Source organism: Electrona antarctica (assembly GCF_951216825.1).
Source record: "Electrona antarctica genome assembly, chromosome: 8".
Lineage (NCBI taxonomy): Eukaryota > Metazoa > Chordata > Actinopteri > Myctophiformes > Myctophidae > Electrona > Electrona antarctica.
This window is the reverse complement of record NC_136789.1, coordinates 40,710,357-40,733,977: the sequence shown is the minus strand read 5'-3', so window position 1 is coordinate 40,733,977 and position 23,621 is coordinate 40,710,357. Positions and strand designations below refer to the sequence as shown.

Genomic DNA, 23,621 nt, shown 5'->3' with positions numbered 1-23,621 from the left:
TGGGGGCAGGTGGAGACCGCTGGTGGCCTGGTGCTGTGATGGAGCTGCCGCTGGGGGCAGGTGGAGACCACTGGTGGCCTGGTGCTGTGATGGAGCTGCCGCTGGGGGCAGGTGGAGACCACTGGTGGCCTGGTGCTGTGATGGAGCTGCCGATGGGGGCAGGTGGAGACCGCTGGTGGCCTGGTGCTGTGATGGAGCTGCCGCTGGGGGCAGGTGGAGACCGCCTGGTGCTGTGATGGAGCTGCCGCTGGGGGCAGGTGGAGACCGCCTGGTGCTGTGATGGAGCTGCCGCTGGGGGCAGGTGGAGACCGCTGGTGGCCTGGTGCTGTGATGGAGCTGCCGCTGGGGGCAGGTGGAGACCGCTGGTGGCCTGGTGCTGTGATGGAGCTGCCGCTGGGGGCAGGTGGAGACCGCTGGTGCTGTGATGGAGCTGCCGCTGGGGGCAGGTGGAGACCGCTGGTGCTGTGATGGAGCTGCCGCTGGGGGCAGGTGGAGACCGCTGGTGGCCTGGTGCTGTGATGGAGCTGCCGCTGGGGGCAGGTGGAGACCGCTGGTGGCCTGGTGCTGTGATGGAGCTGCCGCTGGGGGCAGGTGGAGACCACTGGTGGCCTGGTGCTGTGATGGAGCTGCCGCTGGGGGCAGGTGGAGACCGCTGGTGGCCTGGTGCTGTGATGGAGCTGCCGCTGGGGGCAGGTGGAGACCACTGGTGGCCTGGTGCTGTGATGGAGCTGCCGCTGGGGGCAGGTGGAGACCACTGGTGGCCTGGTGCTGTGATGGAGCTGCCGATGGGGGCAGGTGGAGACCGCTGGTGGCCTGGTGCTGTGATGGAGCTGCCGCTGGGGGCAGGTGGAGACCGCCTGGTGCTGTGATGGAGCTGCCGCTGGGGGCAGGTGGAGACCGCCTGGTGCTGTGATGGAGCTGCCGCTGGGGGCAGGTGGAGACCGCTGGTGGCCTGGTGCTGTGATGGAGCTGCCGCTGGGGGCAGGTGGAGACCTGGTGCTGTGATGGAGCTGCCGCTGGGGGCAGGTGGAGACCGCTGGTGGCCTGGTGCTGTGATGGAGCTGCCGCTGGGGGCAGGTGGAGACCTGGTGCTGTGATGGAGCTGCCGCTGGGGGCAGGTGGAGACCTGGTGCTGTGATGGAGCTGCCGCTGGGGGCAGGTGGAGACCTGGTGCTGTGATGGAGCTGCTGCTGGGGGCAGGTGGAGACCTGGTGCTGTGATGGAGGTGCCGCTGGGGGCAGGTGGAGACCACTGGTGGCCTGGTGCTGTGATGGAGGTGCCGCTGGGGGCAGGTGGAGACCGCTGGTGGCCTGGTGCTGTGATGGAGCTGCCGCTGGGGGCAGGTGGAGACCGCTGGTGGCCTGGTGCTGTGATGGAGCTGCCGCTGGGGGCAGGTGGAGACCGCTGGTGCTGTGATGGAGGTGCCGCTGGGGACAGGTGGAGACCGCTGGTGGCCTGGTGCTGTGATGGAGCTGCCGCTGGGGGCAGGTGGAGACCGCTGGTGCTGTGATGGAGGTGCCGCTGGGGACAGGTGGAGACCGCTGGTGGCCTGGTGCTGTGATGGAGCTGCCGCTGGGGGCAGGTGGAGACCGCTGGTGGCCTGGTGCTGTGATGGAGCTGCCGCTGGGGGCAGGTGGAGACCGCTGGTGCTGTGATGGAGCTGCCGCTGGGGGCAGGTGGAGACCGCTGGTGCTGTGATGGAGCTGCCGCTGGGGGCAGGTGGAGACCGCTGGTGCTGTGATGGAGCTGCCGCTGGGGGCAGGTGGAGACCTGGTGCTGTGATGGAGCTGCCGCTGGGGGCAGGTGGAGACCGCTGGTGGCCTGGTGCTGTGATGGAGGTGCCGCTGGGGACAGGTGGAGACCGCTGGTGGCCTGGTGCTGTGATGGAGCTGCCGCTGGGGGCAGGTGGAGACCGCTGGTGGGAAAAGTACTCAAATGTTTTACTTGACCCATTTTGACCAGAGGATGATTCTACAAAATGTCTTCTAAATCCTGACAGTTTTCTGAAAAACCTATGTTTCTATGTCAGTGGTTTTCAAACTATTTCACGTCAAATATGTTGTTCCAGGGACCCCCCAGAAGAAAATACTTGGACTGATTGAAAGTTCACTCATATATACACAAAAATGTGCGCCACATTTTCACGATTTAAAAAGAATAGCAGACCTACAAGTTCATAGCGCTGCAATCAGTGCCGCGCTATGAGCTTGTAGATCTGCTATTTTTAATTAGCTAAAGTATAACACGATGCTTCAAACACCAAAAGGGGTTCCCGCCCAGAATGGGTTAAAGATGGAGTGCCATTATTTTTATACTTTTTCTGTCTCTGGAGACATTACTCTAATAGACCCCCAGGTGTGGTTAGAATATTCAAATACGTCTATTTTTGGTTTCTCAAAAGGCCCAATCGAGGCCCAGGTCAAAAGGCCCAATCAAATTACAGTGAGATAGTGACATCACAATATCATCCCCTTATCCTAACCCCTCCCCCTTTATCATACAACAGTAGCTGTGGGAGCTATTGAAAAATAGCAGATGTACAAGCTCATTGTGCGGCACAGAGTGCCACGCTATGAGCGTGTAGATCTGCTATTTATTTGAAAAATCATCGAAATGTGGCACAAATCTTTGACAGCAAACCTTTTAACTCAAATATTTGCTTCTGGGGGTCCCTGAAACACATGTTCAGATGGGGGTCCGGCGCGGCCAAATACAAAAATAATGTATTGCATATGTATTGCACTACTGATACAAAAACAAGACATTTTGTAAAATGTAGTCTCAGGTCTCCATGGGTTAAGGCCCCTTTTGGTGTTTTAAGCATTGTTATAATTTAGCTATTTAGAAATAGCAGATCTACAAGCTCATAGCGCGCCACCGAGTGGCGCGCTACGAGCTTGTAGGTCTGCTATTTTTGAAAAATCGTGAAAAAAAATTAAAAAACTAAATCTTTTTTTTTTTTTTAATAATTTGGGGACCCCTTAAAATAATTTGGCGACCCCACCGAGGGGTCGCGACCCACGGGTTGAGAACCCCTGGGTTAAGCAAATCTACTAATTGACTTCCCACCGCTGGTGGAGACAGACAGGTGGTGCTCCGACAGGACAGCGTGTGGCGGGGCAGCAGCAGCATCATCAGAGGCGTTGTACCACAGCTCTAGTCCTCTGTGATGTACAGCTCGGCTCTCAGATCCCTCCTTCATGCGGCGCTAGCCTTGATCACAGCGCCGCGGTCTTCACAGCGCAGCGGGACGACGGCCGCGGCGGCCGTATATGTATCAGACGACACGGCTCAGAGGCCGTGTCAAAGATCACCACGCGAGAAAGCCTCGCCCTTCGCCGCCCTAGCTAGCGCTCTCTCTCTCATCTTCCCCCATCCATTTCTCTGTATACATTATGTAATGTAATATATGGTATACATAGTGTCCTGGTCTCTCTGTCTCGACTTGTCCCTTTGATCCATTCGTCTCTTGATCTGTCCAGCCTTGATACTGTGTGCGTCGCCGCTGAAATGGACATGAAGCTTATTAGTGTGGTTGCCCTAACAGGGCAACCAGACTATTGTAATTGATAAGTTGGATACTTTGACGCACTACTCCTCCCACAGTTTTTGGCGCACACACTCGAGCCATATGTCAAATCGACCGGCTTCATCGGGAATCGTGTGCTTGCTCATTGCTAAGAGATCCGTTGTATAGTTTAATTGATGATTAATTAATTAGTTCTCCATAGACTTATAATGGGGATGCCCACTTTATGTTTTGGCTTATAACTCTTGAACCATAGGTTGTAAAATCAAAATTATTTTGCCCTGGATTCCTTGGGTCATGACGCATCTCCCCATATAGGCCACGCCCATTTGCGTCAGGATAGACTTTCCGCCATTTTGAATTTTCTTCAAAACACACTTTTATTTTCTGATTCTACAGATTTTTTCCGAATCTCACATAAATCGGTACACATGATCTCTGGACCTATCGGACTGTGTTTCAATTTTTTTCCGATTTTTTGAATTTTTTTTGTCCGTATCGTTCGGCCTTAATCGTCGTCCGAAGTTAGTGGGAGGGGCCTATTTTACAAAAAATGCCTAAAATCACGAACGGAATGTCCAGATGTCGCGGGTAGTTTAATCAACCAAAAGCCAAAAGCGATTCCATTTTCATCCATAGGGGGCGCCGCAAATGCGAAAAATGTAACCGTTTCTTGAAGAAGAAATATTTTACGTTTTCCCCTATAACTCTTGAACTGTAAGTCGTAAAATCTAAATTTCCTTTTCCATGGATTCCTTGGGTCATGATGCATTTCCACATATAGGCCACGCCCATTTTCAACCTAGAAAGAAATCCTGCAAAATTTGAATTTTCTCCAAAACACACTTTTGGCTCCTCCTACTACATATTTTGTCCAAATCTCACAAAAATCGGCACACATGATCTCCGGACCCATCCGATTAAAACACCAACTACAGAATTTTGGTACTGCGTATCGTTCGGTCGTAATCGTCGCCCGAAGATAGTAGGAGTGGCCTATTTTACAAAAAAGGCCATAAATCACGAACAGAATGTCCGATCCATCCCAAATTTTAATCACATGTCGCGGGTGGTTCAATCAACCAAGTTCCAAAAGCAATTCCATTTTCATCCATAGGGGGCGCCGCAAATGCCAAAAATGTAACCGTTTGTCGCAAAAACATGATTTTTGGGGGATAAATCCCCTCCGAATTACTTACGCATGATCGCAGGGGGGACGTGACATTGTAATTGGCTGGCAATATCAGTGGGAGGGGCATATGTAAGCCACTGCGGCAACCACACTTTGCAATTTTTTTAAATTGCGACCTTTCTAGTTATTATTATTATTTAAAAACTTTCCAAGAATTTTCCAAATTCTTAGAAATGAGCAGATCTGCAAGGAAAGCTTTGTGAGCTTTTATACTTTTAGTTAGGGAATATTATCAGTATAATGTCAAATCTGGGAATACATTTCTTACCAAGAATTTTCTTCGCCAATGTGTTTGTAAAGGTGTCTAACATATCCCACCTTGGTTTCTATTCAACCACCCTAGGGGAATCTTTGACAGCTGCTGAAAGTTGGGCTACCATACAAACGTACTAAATTCGGCCATAGACACTTTCCCAAATGTGCCCTAATGTGCGCAAATGTGCTGACCTCATCACATTTGTGATGACGGCTATGGCCTTTTTAAGCCCAAGGAGGGTTTTTCGTGCAAAACTAATGCTTGGTATGGATTCAGAATCATGAAACCCCCCTAGTTTGGCCATAGCCACTTACCCAAATATGCCCAAATGTGCTGACCTCATCACATTTGTGATGAGGTCAGCACATTTGGGCCATGGCCATTTTTAGCCCAAGGAGTGTTTTTCGTGCAAAACTAATGCTTGGAATGGATTCAGAATGATGAAAACCCCCTAGTTTACTGCTACTTAAAGCATAATAAAATTTAGAACATTTTGCCTTATAATGGTTGCATGGTACCCCAACTTTCAGCAGCTGTCAAAAATTCCCCTAGAGTGGTTGAATAGAAACCAAAGTGGGATATGTTAGTAGACACCGTTACAAACACATTGGTGAAGAAAATTCACCAATGTATTCCCAGATTTTATTAATATCATTTGACTATTTGGAATGAAAGTTTGCGGCCCAGTCGTACTGCACAGTACGACGTGTTGCACACTGACAAATACATCACAAATACATCCACCCCGGCTTCTAATTTATGCTTATGTGATTAATAGAATAACAACACATTGTAGAAATCGAAGCAAAGCAGTTTGAATTAGCGAAATAGATTGTTGATGGCGGGAGCATGTCCCCAAATTCCTCTTTAAGGGCTTGCCTTGAAGCGAAACCGCCTTGAAGTGACACTTCCTGAAACCAGACACAGCCCTAATTATTTTTAATTCATGATTATGTTCTGATCAATCTTATCGACTGCCACTGAATCATCCGGACATTACATTTGACTTTAATATCCTCATTTGCAGCAGTTTGTGGTGCCAGGGATTGTGAAGTTACAGTTGGAGGCCATCGATATTGTCCTTTAAACATTATGTTATAATTTAGCTATTGAAAAATAGCAGATCTACAAGCTCATAGCGCGCCACCGAGTGGCGCGCTACGAGCTTGTAGGTCTGCTATTTTTTTTAAATCGTGAAAATATTTATTTCAGAAAACTGGGGGATTTAGAAGGATTTTTTTTAAATTTTGAGGTCAGGCCTAAATGGGTCAAATGATAAGGGACAATATCGGTGGCACCCAACTGTAGTAGGCTGTGTGCCAAAGGAAGAGACTTTTTAATCTGTGACACATTTAGCCTACAGTCAGCTGCTGTTGTGATCTGAACTTTTGGCTTTGCTCTCTTTTATCCACTCATATTGTCTATAACAATCCCCAGAGGAATATGTTGACATTTAGAATTTCTGATGGATATTTTCGTTCACCAGTGACAACACTAACTCCCCGAACCATTTCTCAGTCACGCTGTACATGCATAGTTTTGCCTCAAAGCCAAGAACATCCTAATGTTTCTCACGAAGGCTTGTGTTTATCGGAATTTTATACTGCTACTATTTTAAAAAGCCATAGCCCCTGGTTTAAAACAAAAAGTAATAATTTGAAAATAGCAACAATAGCCAATCTACAGACACTAAAATGAGGCAGGCTCACTGTCATATTGGCGATTAAAAAAAAACACCTATTTATTTATGCAATGATATTTACCCAACATTGATTAAGTTATTCAGGTAGGTTTGAGCTAAAGTTATAATGACTTGAGAGAAAATAAAATATAAACGAAAAATCTACAAATAAAGCCAATAATGGGTAGAAAATGGCCAAATAGTGCGGCGGTTAAGCTCATATATGGAAAGTATTGTGCATTTTATGACTAAAGCATGAAACTTTCAGAATATCATCTACACACCCCAAGGTTTGATTTCAGACGTGGAACCACTTTCTGACTGACCTCTGGTGACCTTGAGGGGTCATTGACCTCAGAATTGCATTTTTGCACGTTTTGCTCCATTATTTTCCACTATAATAATTATTTATGTTTGTTAAATGGAAGTTTTGTTCTAATGAATGACAACTTAAAGCCCAATAGTCTACAGAGATGGTGAATCATGTCAACTTGTATGATATAAATGTTATGACATTGTAATAACATTAAAAACATCTATAGAGAGCGGTTAAGCTCATATATGGAAGGTATTGTGCATTTTATGACTAAAGCATGACACTTTCTACAGTGCTAGCAAAATAAAATAAAGATGCAGCTCTTCATAGAGCTACAAAAAGGACGGTATGAAGAGGTATAAGGAGATGGTCAAAGCCAAGAAAGCTGCACAGGAGCTTGTGGCAGCGAAGAGTAAAAAATGACAAGAACCACAGAAGATATTTTAACATTATTGTATTGGTCTTAATCTTTTTTTAATGAAGTTATGGAAGAAAAAAATACAGAAAGACTTGATTGATGAGTTTTTTTGGTTTTTATATCCAATGAATATCGTTACAGTATTCAAAGGTGCTATAGGGCATAGCAGTGGTGGCTATTTTATGGTTCCATCCATCCAGACTCCATTCATAATAGAGATTTCCAAACAATATATATATCAATCCAGGATTCATAAATGCTGTGAAAAACAAAGGCTATTGTATATTATATAATTAAATATTTAAAAAGAAATCACAGAATCAAATGTTTTAACGTCATGATTCAGTACAGTCCTGGATGGCTTGATTCTATAGGCTTATTGTTTTTTTTATATAAATATTCGTAGAAATCTCTATGGGGGAAAAAACAATGGGGTCTGGAACGATGGGACCCGAAAATGGCTGCCACTGCTATTGTATGCCCTATTCATCTCATGATTTTGGTTTTGGAGGCAGCATGGCGAGCTTTCAGGGTTCATACGTTTTGGGGGAAGTATAACTGTTAAGCCTTCTATACCAGGTGGCAGGAATTTAAGGAGATGTTGGGAGATAATATGGTACCATTTCTGTCATAACACTTGCTACCAGTGACATCGATGGAGAATCCAAGCTAATATAAACTGAAGACTATATTTTTGGAAAGTTAGCTATTATAGAAGTCATTGTTCTCACATTAATACAAAATCAAATTAAAACATTTAAATGTTCAAAATGAAAAACCTGCCTATCGACAATGTCACCGGTAGGCAAGTCTCTGAACTGTCCACAGCCCTACTCTGAGACACAGACTGAGTGGACAAAAAATGTACCATAATGAGCACTAGTGAGTTAGCTTAGAACCACAACCTCACACTCAATGGTCTTTTTCCACTATCTTCATCATCTCTCTCCTCATTCCCTTCAGCCTCTACATCTTCTTTGTCTTCATCTTTGTGTATCAGACCTTATATTAACCTTATTGGAAAATTCAGTTTTCTGCTTCAATTAGGTTATTGCTGCTCAAGGCCGTCAGACCTTTGAGGTCAGGGGTAGTTGGGGATTAAGGTTCTTGCTTATGTATACCTCGACACATTGCCGGGGCCTGGAATTTAACCTGGGACCTTCTGTTTCCCAGGTGGCTCATTCAGCTATGGCCATCCTTCTTGTGAATGGGTTGTAGAAGTTCCAACAGGAACTGTATTGAGAGACTAGGCATGGTACTTTCTCACAGGGTAGGAGAGTAAGGAGACAGTATCACAAGCACAAGCATCTGATAACACTCGATGCCTGCTTTTATCACAGACATGTTCCAATGCAGAGTGTGCATCATGCCGTGCTTTCATATTCCAAGACGTCCGATCATCTACCTCATGAGCCACTGCTGCCCCGTCACTCCACTGGATTAGACATGTCATAAAATAGGCCGAAAGACGAATTATTATATACTTTATGCAAATTATGCAAATGAGGAACAATTTCATAATTTAGTTATGGCAAGAGATTAATTTATGTAACATAATATAGATGTAGACTCTAAAACAACCTTGATATGTTGACTAAAAGCAATAACACTATAGCTAATTCCTAATTTGTACCTATGTTTTACATAATTTATGCCAATTATGCTAATGAAGAAAGGGTGTATGTATTATCACCATAATAACAGATGCATTTCTGGATATCACAAACATAGACTTTGACTCTTAAGTCACCTCAGTTCAATGGATGCAAAATGATAGCCATTTCCAGTTAATTTGCTCATTAAGCAATTGATTTGCTCATTATGCTAATTACTCAAATTGTCCAACATATAACTTTTAGCAAACAATCATCATCTGCCAGCCTATAGATGACATTTTAATCATAAAAGTTTAAAGGAAAAAACATTTCTGGGTTTAACATGGGCAGTTTACAGCATGGTTTGACAGCCCGAAATGTGTACAGCCTCTGACAATTTCCAGATGTAAATTCAGAAGTGTTTCCACGTCTAAAAACAAACTTCATGGTATATAGAAACACTGTAGAAAGTGCCATGCTTTAGTCATAACATGCACAATACCTTCCATATATGAGCTTAACCCGCCTTACTCTCTCTCTCCGCACTATCTCTCTCCTAGATGTTTTTAATAATGTCATAACATTTATATCATAAAAGTTGACATGATTCACCATGTATGTAGACTATTGGGGTTTAAGTTGTCATTCATTAGAACAAAACTTCCATTTAACAAACATAAATAATTATTATAGTGGAAAATAATGGAGCAAAACGTGCAAAAATGCAATTCTGAGGTCAATGACCCCTCAAGGTCACCAGAGGTCAGTCAGAAAGTGGTTCCACGTCTGAAATCAAACCTTTGGGTGTGTAGATGATATTCTGAAAGTTTCATGCTTTAGTCATAAAATGCACAATTGGTTTGGTTATCCGCCGCACTAAAAGTACAATATATGGCCAAACCTATGAACAGATACTGAAATGCATTGAGGCGCCGGCGGTATGATTCTTAACCACTTAAGCATTGCAACGTGTTGTGAGCTTGCAGACGGGCTATTTTCTCTAATTTCTTTTACATTTTTTGAAAACTTTTGCCTATAATGACATGCCCAAAATAGGAACGCCAAATAGGTAGATTGTCCTTTCTAATGTTTGATCTGGAGGGTTAGTTGTCCCTTGGAATGTGCTATGCACACAGTCCTGCCATTACCCAGGCAGGCATGCTTGGCAAGGCTAAAACCTCTGGCTACCACAGTGTTTATGTGTTGGTGAACCTTGCAGAACCTCCCTTGTTTGAGTGTTTGAGGGCTGATAACAGGCTATTACTGCAGGTAATGACCCACACACAGCCAATAAACTTTGGCTTAATGAGAACCAGGCCATAAAGAGACGTGGCGGCCCATTCAGTGGTCTCGCTCTCTCTCTGAAATTGAGAGAGCGTCTTTAAAAACACCCTTCCCGCCTGACTGGATAGGCATCGTGGCCCACACCTTTATGTATATTTAATTTCACTGTCACACTCTCTTGATCTGTTTTTCATTTGTTCCCAAAGAATAGGTGTGTTTACTCTTTCAATATCAGCTCCCACTCGCAATCAGAGGGGGGACATCATGATGGTCGAGAGAGCCTGACCCCAATCTTGGCTTTCATCCCCCAGGTGTGGGAGACAAATAAATGGAAGGCACAAAGAAAATGACACTATTTCGATAAGATACGATAAAATAAATCATATTTCTTTCTGCTATAACATCATACTTCATTAACGTCGTGAACCCTATTGCGTGATTGCGTCCCTATTCTGTGGTGAATATTTGCCTAAAATGGCAGATCTACAAGCTGTTGTGAGCTTGTAGATCTGTTATATTGGGTATCTTCACACTGAATATCTTCATTCAGTGCAGAGCCCTGGAGGTCTCTGGTCAACTACAAATAGTGTTTAAGTAGTTAATTGCCACATTAGTCACATTTGAGACAACGTAAGAGACCATTAACGCATTTAAAGTGACACTCATGATATTATGCAAATAGTTTTGAATGATTTCGGTTGAATGCAAGGCTTCCACTCGGCATCATTGTTCCTGTCTCCGTTTAATATGCTGCTCTCTGAAGATGCCAACAGCCTCGTCTTTCAAACATAATATGGGAGAATAATAATCTGTGTACAGTCAACATGAAAGTAGAGGATGTGGGCACGCACGCACGCACGCACGCACGCACGCACGCACGCACGCACGCACGCACGCACGCACGCACGCACGCACGCACGCACGCAAACTAAACCTAGACGAGATAAACAAGTGTTTGCGTGTGTATGTGTGCTCACAAACACGTGCGTGAGTGTGTTGAAGCTAGGAATGCATAAAGCTGGCAAGGAGGCCTTTTCCCACCGGGGAACATCATTTTCCAGCTTCGCCCCGATGAGTGCAGCATGCCCACAGAGGAGTGCCGAGGAGAGGGGAGCCGTTAGGGGTTAAGATTCCTACAACATGAATTTCAACTTTTCTTGTGTTTTTTTGGGGGGTTTCTATGTACAGTGGTCTCACAACAGGCCGACTGACTTGGTGCTACTCGCCCTACTTTGTATAATCCCTCCCCCTCAGTTCCAAATTAGTCAAAGATGTGGGAGGGGAGTAGCTGGCACATCGGGACAATGTGATGCAGCTAAAACTGCTTTAGAAGCTACACAGAAATGACATGGACTGTTTATATCAGAGTGGTGATTTAGGCTCAAACCATTAGAAATAAACATTTGAGGGACATACACAGAAATGACATGGACTGTTTATATCAGAGTGGTGATTTAGGCTCAAACCATTAGAAATAAACATTTGAGGGACATAAACAATATGATATTCAATATTAAAAACAGTTTTAAAATGCATGTTGTAGTTCCTTTAAGTGAGAAAAGAATAGAGTCCGCAACACTGGAAATACTCAGCCCCACTGGTTTATTAAGATTCAATGTTTCGATCACTAGGATCTTCTTCAGGAATTTAGTAGTTCCTTTAACTCCATCCCTGCTGCCACTAGATGGCGCCATTGGCTCATACTGCCACGGTTTTGTCGGTGGTGCTGTCGCCTCACAGCTAGAAGGTCCTGGGTTCGATTTCCCGCTGGGGACGCTGTGGGTGCTGGGGGCGTGTTCTCTCCTCCGCGTCATCAGTGCCCATACCCGAGGCGGGGTTTCTGTGTGGAGTTTGCATGTTCGCCCCGTGTCCCCTAGGGCAGGTACCCTCAAAACATGCAGTAATCCTGGTCTCTAAACTACCTCCCCCTGGCCAGCCGGGGCGCCTGATGGAGGGGAAAGGAACTGGTCGGAATAACGTGTTCCTTCCACGCACTACGTCCGGCCGGGGAAATTCTCCCCTGTCAGGTGAAAATTGGCGTGGCGTGGAAACTGTTAAGTGTTTTGCTCAGGGTTAGGGTTAGTTCAACACAACATTGCTGAGGGCTGAAAGCATCCCTGGGTCCTCCTCTGGGACGTCTGGAGTCCCAGACGGGCTCACTAACCCCTCAGCACCTATACCGTAGTAACAAGGGCAACACCACCAGGTTTATCAACAGCTTTCATCCGGCTACCATCAGACTGTTGAACAGGGCCTGACGCTAGCTAGGCTAGCCTTGGAATTGACGTTTCCTTGTGGATCTACCATGTGGAAAGTTACTGCCTCTGTGGTCTACATGTGGTTGAGCCTGACAACCCATTGATACGCTTCCTTTTTGCACCTTAGTTATGTCTAACCTCTGTATCAGATGGATTATGCTATACATTATATTGTGTATATATGTAGATATGTTGGATTATTTTGCCTCTCCTCTCTTGTTTTCTTTTCTCTTTCTGAAAATAACAAAACCAATGCAGCTTGGAGGAAGCATGAGCTCAGTTCGGGGCTCTCTCCAGGTTGGCAACGGGAGAGCAGCGCCCAGGATTACAGTTTAGGCATTGGCACTGGGTGAAAAAATGGGTTACAAAGATTGTGGAAACAAACAAAACAAAACAACGGAGCTTGCACAAAGATTTCAGCAACTTCTTTGCACCTGCTGCTGACAATAAAGTTGATTGTCACATACACAGACTTCCTCACCAATGAGAGAGAGTTGTTGTCACATACACAGACTTCCTCACCAATGAGAGAGAGTTGTTGTCACATACACAGACTTCCTCACCAATGAGAGAGAGTTGTTGTCACATACACAGAGTTCCTCACCAATGAGAGAGAGTTGTTGTCACATACACAGACTTCCTCACCAATGAGAGAGAGTTGTTGTCACATACACAGACTTCCTCACCAATGAGAGAGAGTGGTTGTCACATACACAGACTTCCTCACCAATGAGAGAGAGTTGTTTGTTGGATCTGGGCTGCAGGTCCATGCCGTTCTTCAGCCAGAGGAGTTTGGGATCTGGAATGCCGTCGGCATGGCAATGAAGGCTGGCAGACACGCCTGGCTCCTGGGCCTGAGTCTCTGGATAAACCAGGATGACTGGAGGGACTGTGTACACACACACACACACACACACACACACACGCGCGCGCACGCACACACACACACACACACACACACACACACACACACACACACACACACACACACACACGCACACACTTTTGTTTGATGGCGAACCACAGTTCCTGGGGGAGCGCTAACAACCGCGCCGCACGTAAACCACACGCAGTGGTGCAGAAAGGCATTCGTCTCAGCTCGCCACCGAACATAATCACACATAACAACAACCCCAACAGCTACGGGGGGGGGGGCTCCGTTACACGTTGAGCACCAACAGCTACGGGGGTGGAGGGGGTGCTCCGTTACACGTTGAGCACCGCGTGAAATACAGAGAAACGCAGAGCGGATGTGGACCAAATATATATAGTCGTCTCCGAGGAGCGGAGAGCATTTACATGAAGTAGAATAATGACACATACAGTTGGGTGCCACCGATATTGTCCCTTATCATTTGACCCATTTAGGCCTGACCTCAAAATTTAAAAAAAATCCTTCTAAATCCTCCAGTTTTCTGAAATAAATATTTTCACGATTTTTCAAAAATAGCAGATCTACAAGCTCGTAGCGCGCCACTCGGTGGCGCGCTATGAGCTTGTAGATCTGCTATTTTTCAATAGCTAAATTATAACATAATGTTTAAAACACCAAAAGGGGTTCCCGCCCAAAATGGGTTAACTGTCCTTTTGCGCAGATCACGCAAACCTCAGCAAAAAGAAAAGGACAACATCGATGGCCTCCAACTGTATGAAATCATGTGGTAATACCGAAGCTCCTTTTCTATACGTGGGCAAGAGCTAAAATGGCACCTTCCGCTTAGGTCAACTTCCTCTATGATATAGTCCTCAGAGTTGATACATTTGCATTAAGACTAAGAACGTTGCCGTGTGGATGATGTTGTAATACTTAACCATTGGTGACATTGTGGTTTAAGTAGCCTATTACACAAACACCCATATGGAAGCTGGCCGTAGGAGTCAATTTGCAATTCGCAAATGTACTATGAAGTTATTAAATTATATACTACCACTAGTCGATGGTCACGCACTACACCACTGTCTGTGTATACTGATGCTGTTTTTTTTTTGCACACTTTATAAAGGTATTACTAGTCGTACATTACCTGCTGGACATCATTATTGCACTAGTGTTTCCCAAGATAGTTTGTCTTTTCTTTTTCCTTGCCTACTCGTTCATATCACCTGACAATCTGTTTCAGCAATCTACTGCCCGTGGCTCTCTGGCTATGAATAAAAACTCTATTTATTTACATTGGCATTTAGCCATTCATGAACGTGTCAATGTGCGTTTTAAACCATACCCGTCCCCCCCCCCTCATGCCGCGGCTATAGAGTATGCATTTGGTCGCCCCGCTTACAAAATCCAACGGCATAAATGCAAAGTTGTTGACTTTGTTGTTCACTAAGCCTGTCCAATCTCCGTTGATGGGTAGAAACACCTTGAATCCCCAACACAAACATATGGTAATTGCCCACTCCAGATGATCCGCCTCCCAGGAAATTAGTACTCTTCTCTTCCCCTCCATCTCTCTCTCTCCGTCTTCTTTTCCTCCGTCCTCCATCGCTCCCTCCTGACTCCTCCCACACGCTCTCTGCCGTGGAGCTGAAATACTACGCAGTGAAATCCTAAACTCAGAGAGCGTACAAATGGAATCGCATGGACCCGTATAAGCGCCATAAGGGTCCACGTGGTTCCATTTGTACGCTCTCTGAGATAAATTAATGCTGAGGTTTTGTTACACTCTCACTATCGGAACACAATCACGGCGGTTGTCGCCTCTTAATTGAAACAAATTTTCGTTTGCTTTTCTTTATTCTCCTTAACGCACATCAGTCGGCCTCCGAGACAAAAACTCCCGGGGTGGGGGTGGTTGTTATCTTTGATTTGTTATGGTATAGGGGGGCTTTTAAATGCCTCCTTCCCCGGGTTCTCGTTGAAGAGAGGCCTGGTAATAAATCGACGGGAGGGGAAAGGACTAAAGGAGGGAGGAAAAGACTTATGTGCACGACTACATTGAGAAACAGTGTGTGTGTGTGTTTGTGCTATGATAACTGTCCACTTACTACGGCGTCAATGTGTGGATTGCGTGCACGCTCGGGTGTGTGTGTGCAGGATGATGATTATCGTGTACAAGTGTATGTGTGTGTGTGTGTGTGTGTGTGTGTGTGTGTGTGTGTGTTACCTGCTGGCTATTGTACCATAACTAAAGTGGTTTACATGCCCGGTGTGCAATCGATTGAACACGCTGTGTGAACATCACACACATGAGAAAAAACTGCCATCTTTGGCAATTTAGACCGTGTGACGAGATCCAGTTTGAGGCGATGTCTTTGCCTCGACAGTTACGGCCCTGCGAGGCGCTGCTATGAAAACGCCGCTTTACCATTAGCATTTTGTCCCTGTGTGCATGGGGGGATAATCACCGTGTGACACTAGCGCTGCATTTTTCCGACGACTAAACGAAGGTCCTGTTAAGTACACATGCACGCTCATGTAAATATAGAGAGCCGTATTGGCAGCAAAGCTGCCCTGCAAACACACAGGGTTTAACCACACATGTGAACCCATATAACGTCCCTATAATCTGGGGTGAACATCCTCTGAAACTAGCCGCTCTTAATGCCTCGCAACACGTCACGTTGTTGCGAGCTTTCGGATCGGCTGTTTGGAGATTTGGCGTAGAGAGGAATAAAGTACAGTATACTGTAGACCAGTGGTTCTCACACCTTTTAGCTCAAGACCCCAGAAAGTACATTCAATGTTTGCTCGGGACCCAAACTATAGTGACAATAGCGCTCGTTGTGAGCTTGTAGATCTGCTATTTTCTCTAGTTCTTAAACATTTGTTTTCTAATTAATTAATGGAATTTCTGACATTTTCAAGTCATGAAAATTTTTGCTTTTTTTGGAAATGTTTTTTTGAAAATGTTTTGAAATAATAATAATTAAAAACAAAATGTAGGAATGTAAAAAAATGTGCCCGCGACCCACAAATGGGTCCCGACCCCCTGTGTGGGAACCAGTGGTATAGACCACTGGGGGACTGCGGCCAATGAACTATAACATACAGTTGGAGGCCATCGATATTGTCCTTTTCTTTTTGCTGAGGTTTGCGTGATCTGCGCAAAAGGACAGTTAACCCATTTTGGGCGGGAACCCCTTTTGGTGTTTTAAACATTGTTATAATTTAGCTATTGAAAAATAGCAGATCTACAAGCTCATAGCGCGCCACCGAGTGGCGCGCTACGAGCTTGTAGGTCAGCTATTTTTGAAAAATCATGAAAATATTTATTTCAGAAAACTGGAGGATTTAGAAGGAATTTTTATAAATTTTGAGGTCCGGTCTAAATGGGTCAAATGATAAGGGACAATATCGGTGGCACCCAACTGTATACAGGGTTGAAGTGGTTAAAACCATGTCGTTATTGCAAGACATAATGAAGGACAACATAAAACTACTGTAGAGTCATCTTATGACATGAAGGTGTTTCAATATCGTTTTGGAGGCGAGGCATTATTCGGTATAATACGGTATAATGATTTAGAAGCATTATGAAAAAAGTTTACACAATCCTGAATTTGTTTGAAACTAAAGAGAGCAAAGTATAAGATTTGTGAGAAACACAAACAAATAACAAGAGCAAACAGCTTTTAGACTAACCATCCATTTAATGGAATAATTAATGTAATTATTCCATTTAATGGAAGGGGAAATAACCTGAGATTATAATGAATTTAATGTGTTTATTGGAATCTCATCTAGAAAATCTAATTTGAAACACAATCACAATAATAGAACAAGCCTTAATGCACATGAAATGATTGATGGCCTATGAGTGCAGTGCAAAGAGGAAACAACAATCTATTAGCAGATACTTTCCCACTGATTTTTATCCTCTCAGAATTAAATGAACAGTCCGGATTTACTGTGCGGAGGCGTGTACTATACCCAGTGTTGTAACTAACGCCCATTACATCACTAACGGCGCTACTTTTTGCAGTAACTTGTAACCTAACGCTTTACATTTCCCCATTCCATAATGGCCTTATAGTTATTGTCTGTGCGTTACCCGTGTTATTATGTTATGTCAACTTATGTGATCCAAGTGAAAAGTCTCCCCATACAGCTCCGTGTGTCTATCTGTCATACAGGCTCTGTGCTGACTGCTGCTGAGAGAGCGCTCTGGTTGTACTGTGTTGACAGTTTGTGCTATGGTGCTCTCATACTAGCCTCTGAGCCCACATGGCTTCACACTCTAACATGAACAAAGCATGTCGCAGAAGAGGTCATTGATTGGCTAACGTAGGGCCAGATTTCAGGGTAAGCCAATCAGAGACAGTCTGACAGAGTAGGGCGGGTCTTACTCTTATGGCTGTGGCAGAGCCTTAGGGCGCGTTCGGAAATAGCGCACTGAGCCCACTGTGCAATGCAAACTAATAGGCGAGTGCGCTGCGGTGTGGTATTTCCGAACGCGCCCTTAGTCACAGACACACAAACCCTTGTAACGCATACACAGAAAACGCCGGTTGAACGAACATTATTACCACACGCTACAATGGCAAAATGCGGATGACAGCGAGATCGGATGCTTTGTGGGTTGGAAATACAAGCATTATTTGAGTACTTGCGGGTAAAGGAAATGTTTTAACATGCCATGGAGTGTCCCCGCTGTGTGTGATTCCCTGTACTTCCTTTATTATTATTGTCAAGCTGCTGCTGCGTCCCTCCTGTGCTAGCTATCCTACATGGAGGTGAAAATGCTAATTATGTGGCGGACAGAAAGCATCTTAAATCAGTCCATGAGCTAGGCTGCCTCACATCACCAAAACAGACAAAGATCAATTTTAAATCGCCACAGAGGCATGTCACCAAGAGTCAACTTGACAAAATGATTGCCAGGATGAATTAGAATATCTCTCTACCACTGCAGATATATGGACTCATTTTTTATTAAATTATTATTATTATTTTTCATATTGCAAATTTGCACAGCACCATTTGTTTTGAAGGCAAGTTGAGGCTACAATAAAGATGCCTGTCAAAATTTCTGAACATGTTTTATTGTTCCACTACATTTCATAATGTTAGGAGGGAGTTGTCTTTTCTCTTACTGTGCGACAGAATAAAAAACCTTCTTTTAAATCGTTTTTTATATTATTTTTTTTAAAAGTAAAGTAAAGTAACTTGAAAATAGTTACTTTCATAATTTAATAACTAGTAAAGTAACGAGTTACTTTTTTAGATAAGTAACTATAACTATAACTCTTTACTTTTTAAAAGTAACTTGAACAACACTGACTATACCTCGGTTGGGCCTAATGGGACCTGAGGTCTTTTCAGATTGTCTATGTCTGCCCCATGATGAAAACTCACCCACTGTCTAGATAGTTTTCAGATTGTCTATGTCTGCCCCATGATGAAAACTCACCCACTGTCTAGATAGTTTTCAGATTGTCTATGTCTGCCCCATGATGAAAACTCACCCACTGTCTAGATAGTTTTCAGATTGTCTATGTCTGCCCCATGATGAAAACTCACCCACTGTCTAGATAGTCTTTAGATTGTCTATGTCTGCCCCATGATGAAAACTCACCCACTGTCTAGATCAGGGGTTCTCAACGTTTTTGGCCGGGGACCCCCGGAAATGCTTTGGCAATGTCTCGGGACCCCCGCCCCGCCCCCTCCCGACCCCCAATATAAATTGACTGCTACAATAACCTTAAACCATTTTGGGCGGGAACCCCTTTTGATGTTTTAAGCATTGTTATAATTTAGCTATTGAAAAATAGCAGATCTACAAGCTCATAGCGCGCCACCGAGTGGCGCGCTACGAGCTTGTAGGTCTGCTATTTTTGAAAAATCGTGAAAAAAAAATTAAAAAAATTAATCTTTTTTTTTTCTAATAATTTGGGGACCCCCTAAAATAATTTGGCGACCCCCCGAGGGGTCGCGACCCACGGGTTGAGAACCCCTGGTCTAGATAGTCTTCAGATTGTCTATGTCTGCCCCATGATGAAAACTCACCCCTGGTCTAGATAGTCTTCAGATAGTCTATGTCTGCCCCATGATGAAAACTCACCCACTGTCTAGATAGTCTTCAGATTGTCTATGTCTGCCCCATGATGAAAACTCACCCACTGTCTAGATAGTCTTCAGATTGTCTATGTCTGCCCCATGATGGAAACTCACCCACTGTCTAGATAGTCTTTAGATTGTCTATGTCTGCCCCATGATGGAAACTCACCCACTGTCTAGATAGTCTTTAGATTGTCTATGTCTGCCCCATGATGAAAACTCACCCACTGTCTAGATAGTCTTTAGATTGTCTATGTCTGCCCCATGATGAAAACTCACCCACTGTCTAGATCAGGGGTAGGCAACCTCAGGCACGGGTGCCAACATTGGCACAGGGGAGGGTGGTCACTGGCACTCTGGCATAAGTGTGTGAGAGAGATCTTTTATTTTAATATTAAGAAGTATTCCAAAAAGTTTAGTCTGTGAAATGAAGTCCACTCACATATAAATTAGGCCTACACCCTGCACATAATTCTACATTCACTCAAACTCTGGGCTCTGAGTCTGTGTGAAAGAAAATAGGCCACATAAAAAGGTTATGTACAGCCTATGGACAATCAAAATCAGATAGAAATATTACATTTTGATGTGGTGACATAATTCAACTTTATGTTGATACGGCACACTGATTATCAAGAAAATGAAAACATGGCACTTCATGTCAGAAAGGTTGCAGACCCCTGGTCAAGATAGTCTTTTGATCCCTTGGCCCTCGACGCCGAGATCATCTTTTGACGTCTGATTTATTCATATGTATTGATTACATTTCATAACGCTGTTCTGCACGCGTCGGTCATCTGTATCACTCTGGTTGCCATGCGACAGAGGTAAACAGGAAAAAACGGAAGTGAAAAGTCAGCTGGCTTATGATGTCTATGGGAACGGATTTTTTCAAAAATCCATTTAACTCAGATTCCTTTTCCAGGCTGCATGTTTGATCAAAACAACCTTGATTTGTGGCTCATAACTAAAGCGCTTATGATCGCCGATTACAACCCGTTTACGAGTTTACGGCTTCCAAAATAAAATGGTTCTCCGTTGACATGAATTGTGGCGGTTCTCAAGTATAAAGTCAGCCACTAGATAGCGGTGATAGTGGCGAACGAGTTAACCCTGGCATTAAGGCCTGAGACCAGAGTTAACCCTGGCATTAAGGCCTGAGACCAGAGTTAACCCTGGCATTAAGGCCTGAGACCAGAGTTAACCCTGGCATTAAGGCCTGAGACCAGATTCAACGAGTTAACCCTGGCATTAAGGCCTGAGACCAGATCAACGAGTTAACCCTGGCATTAAGGCCTGAGACCAGATTAACGAGTTAACCCTGGCATTAAGGCCTGAGACCAGATTCAACGAGTTAACCCTGGCATTAAGGCCTGAGACCAGATTCAACGAGTTAACCCTGGCATTAAGGCCTGAGACCAGATTCAACGAGTTAACCCTGGCATTAAGGCCTGAGACCAGATTCTACTAAATGAAAACAATATGTTTCTATATCGGTGGTTCTCAAACTTTTTCATGTCAAGGACTCCCAAAAGTATCTGTAATTGACTGCCGACCCCCATCTCAAAATATGTTGTTCCAGGGACCCCCCAGATGCAAACATGAGTTAAAAACATTCACTGCGAAAGAATATATATTCAAAGATTTGTGCCACGTGTTCACAATTTAAAAAAAATAGCAGATCTACAAGCTGGTCGCGCGGCACAGACGGGCTTGTAGATCAACAGCTAAAGTTTAAAATAAGGGTTAAAGTGCATGGTTAAAAGCTGTGAGGTGACCTCAGGTCTAAATGGGGTGTTAAGTGAAGTAAGGAGCCTCTACTAACCATTCACCTGCAGCACATGTGTCTGGTAGAGGTCCTCGTAGCCGTAGGCGTGGCAGCTGTAGCTCCCCATGTGGATGGTCGTCACCTTGGTGATGTACAGAGAGCCGTCATCCCCAAAGTCCTGGGGAACGGATGGATGGACGGGGCGGGGTGGAGAGAGAGAGAGAAAGAGAGGAAGAGGGAGGGAGGGGTGGAGAGAGAGAGAGAGAGAGAGAGAGAGAGAGAGAGAGAGAGAGAGAGAGAGAGAGAGAGAGAGAGAGAACCAACGATGGAGAGATTGAGGGGGGAGGGAGAGAGGAGCTCGGTTTTGGGGGTGTGGAAGAGGGGGACACAAGAGGGACGAGGAGACAGACAGACAGACAGACAGACAGACAGACAGACAGGCAGGCAGACAGACAGACAGACAGACAGACAGACAGACAGACAGACAGACAGACAGACAGACAGACAGACAGACAGACAGACAGACAGACAGACAGACAGACAGACAGACAGACAGACAGAGCAAGGGTGGAAATTACATGAGGGACAACGGGTGAAAAACGTAGGTACATGTAAGTAGGATGAGAATGAGAAGAGGGGAGAGAGGAGGGAGAAAAGAGAGAGCACAGTAAGTAAGGAACAATTGGGGGGAAATGTGGGCGAAGAGTCGAAGGGTAGGTGTGGGAAATCAAAGTACAGTAGCGTGATGGGATATATATATATATATGGGGGTATCGCACGCACGCACGCACGCACGCACGCACGCACGCACGCACGCACGCACGCACACACGCACACACACACCATGTGGGGAAGTGAAGTGACGGCGAGGAGATGATGGAGAGGAAAGAGGAGAGTGATGCGAGAAGGAACAGAGACCATGAATCAAGGAGTTTCCCCGTTGGGCCGAGGCAGGCGTTGGGGGATTTGATCGCCCCTCTCTCTCTCCCCCCCCCCCTCGCTGCGCTGCCTCAGCCTGATAAATGGCAAGGGTTAAAAATATAACGCCCATTAGCTTGATGAATGATGCCGCTTGTTGCTGGCGCAGGATAGCGCTGCCATGTGGCCACCGGGGGGTTGCCAGCCACAACTTAGGGTGGATTAAAGCATTAGAATAGTTTGCCTGTCCCGCACAGACAGTGGTGGGAAAAGTACTCGCATATTTTACTCACGTAAAAGTATCAATATCAATATTTAATTCATACCGTGTCGTATAGTTGCCCCTTTCCTTGTGGGCAATTATGTAACATTGCCCGTCCACGATCGAGGCAATTGTTATGAAGCCAACATGGTTGCCATTACAATATTCATAGAGTCATCGACTAATCTACAGCTCTGACCACTTGACACAGGGTCACTCAACAGGGATTAACTAGATTAAGAACAACTGCTTACCATATTTTCTCATTGTACATGATTCTGAAAATATATAACAGAAAATATATCGTCAACTTGGAAAGAAATTAAAAGTCAAATAAAATAAAAAATAAAAACTTAACTTAACTTAACACACTGAAATGTGATGTAGATGTATACTCTGTTACAAGTAGATGTCCCGTATTAAAAATGTACTCGATTAAAAGTACAAAAGTATCGGCATCAAAATGTACTTAAAGTACCAAAAGTAGAAAGTATACTCACACAGAATGTTAATTTAAAGTTAAAATAAAGTTTTCAAATGTATGAAAAAAAATCTTTTGAAAATAGCAGATCTACAAGCTCACAATGCGTCACATAGCGACGCATTGTGAGGTTGCAGATCGGCTTTTTTCAAATGGCCAAAATGTATATAGGGCTGAAGTGGGTAATGTATATATTTTTTAAATAATAATCAAAATCTACAAAGTAACTAAAGGTTTCAAATAAATGCAGTGGAGTAAAAGTAGGCCTACAATATTTGCCTATGAGATGTAGTGGAGTAGAAGTAAAATGATTAGAAATTGAAAATACTCAAATAAAGTACAAATACCTTAAAGTTGTACTAAAGAAAATGTACTTATTTACTTTACACCACTGCGCGCCGAGTGGCGGAGTGGATGTCTCCATCAGGCCACATCATCACTACCTAGAAACCGAGTGGCGGAGTGGATGTCTCCATCAGGCCACATCATCACTACCTAGAAACCGAGTGGCGGAGTGGATGTCTCCATCAGGCCACATCATCACTACCTAGAAACCGAGTGGCGGAGTGGATGTCTCCATCAGGCCACATCATCACTACCTAGAAACCGAGTGGCGGAGTGGATGTCTCCATCAGGCCACATCATCACTACCTAGAAACCGAGTGG

The 23,621-nt window shown here is 44.6% G+C and overlaps 1 protein-coding gene across 1 annotated transcript in view; it reads right to left on the bottom strand.

Moving 5' to 3' along the window:
• Positions 1 to 23,621, bottom strand: part of fstl4 (follistatin-like 4) — a gene marked incomplete at its 3' end in the record, with an annotated part of 332,063 nt that overhangs the window by 37,381 nt on the left and 271,061 nt on the right. The window contains exons 7-8 of the mRNA XM_079508417.1: positions 21,352 to 21,472; positions 13,257 to 13,418 (exon numbers count right to left, since the gene is read on the bottom strand). Of these exons, the coding sequence (XP_079364543.1) occupies positions 13,257 to 13,418; positions 21,352 to 21,472 (283 nt within the window). The remainder of the gene's footprint in view (positions 1 to 13,256; positions 13,419 to 21,351; positions 21,473 to 23,621) is intronic.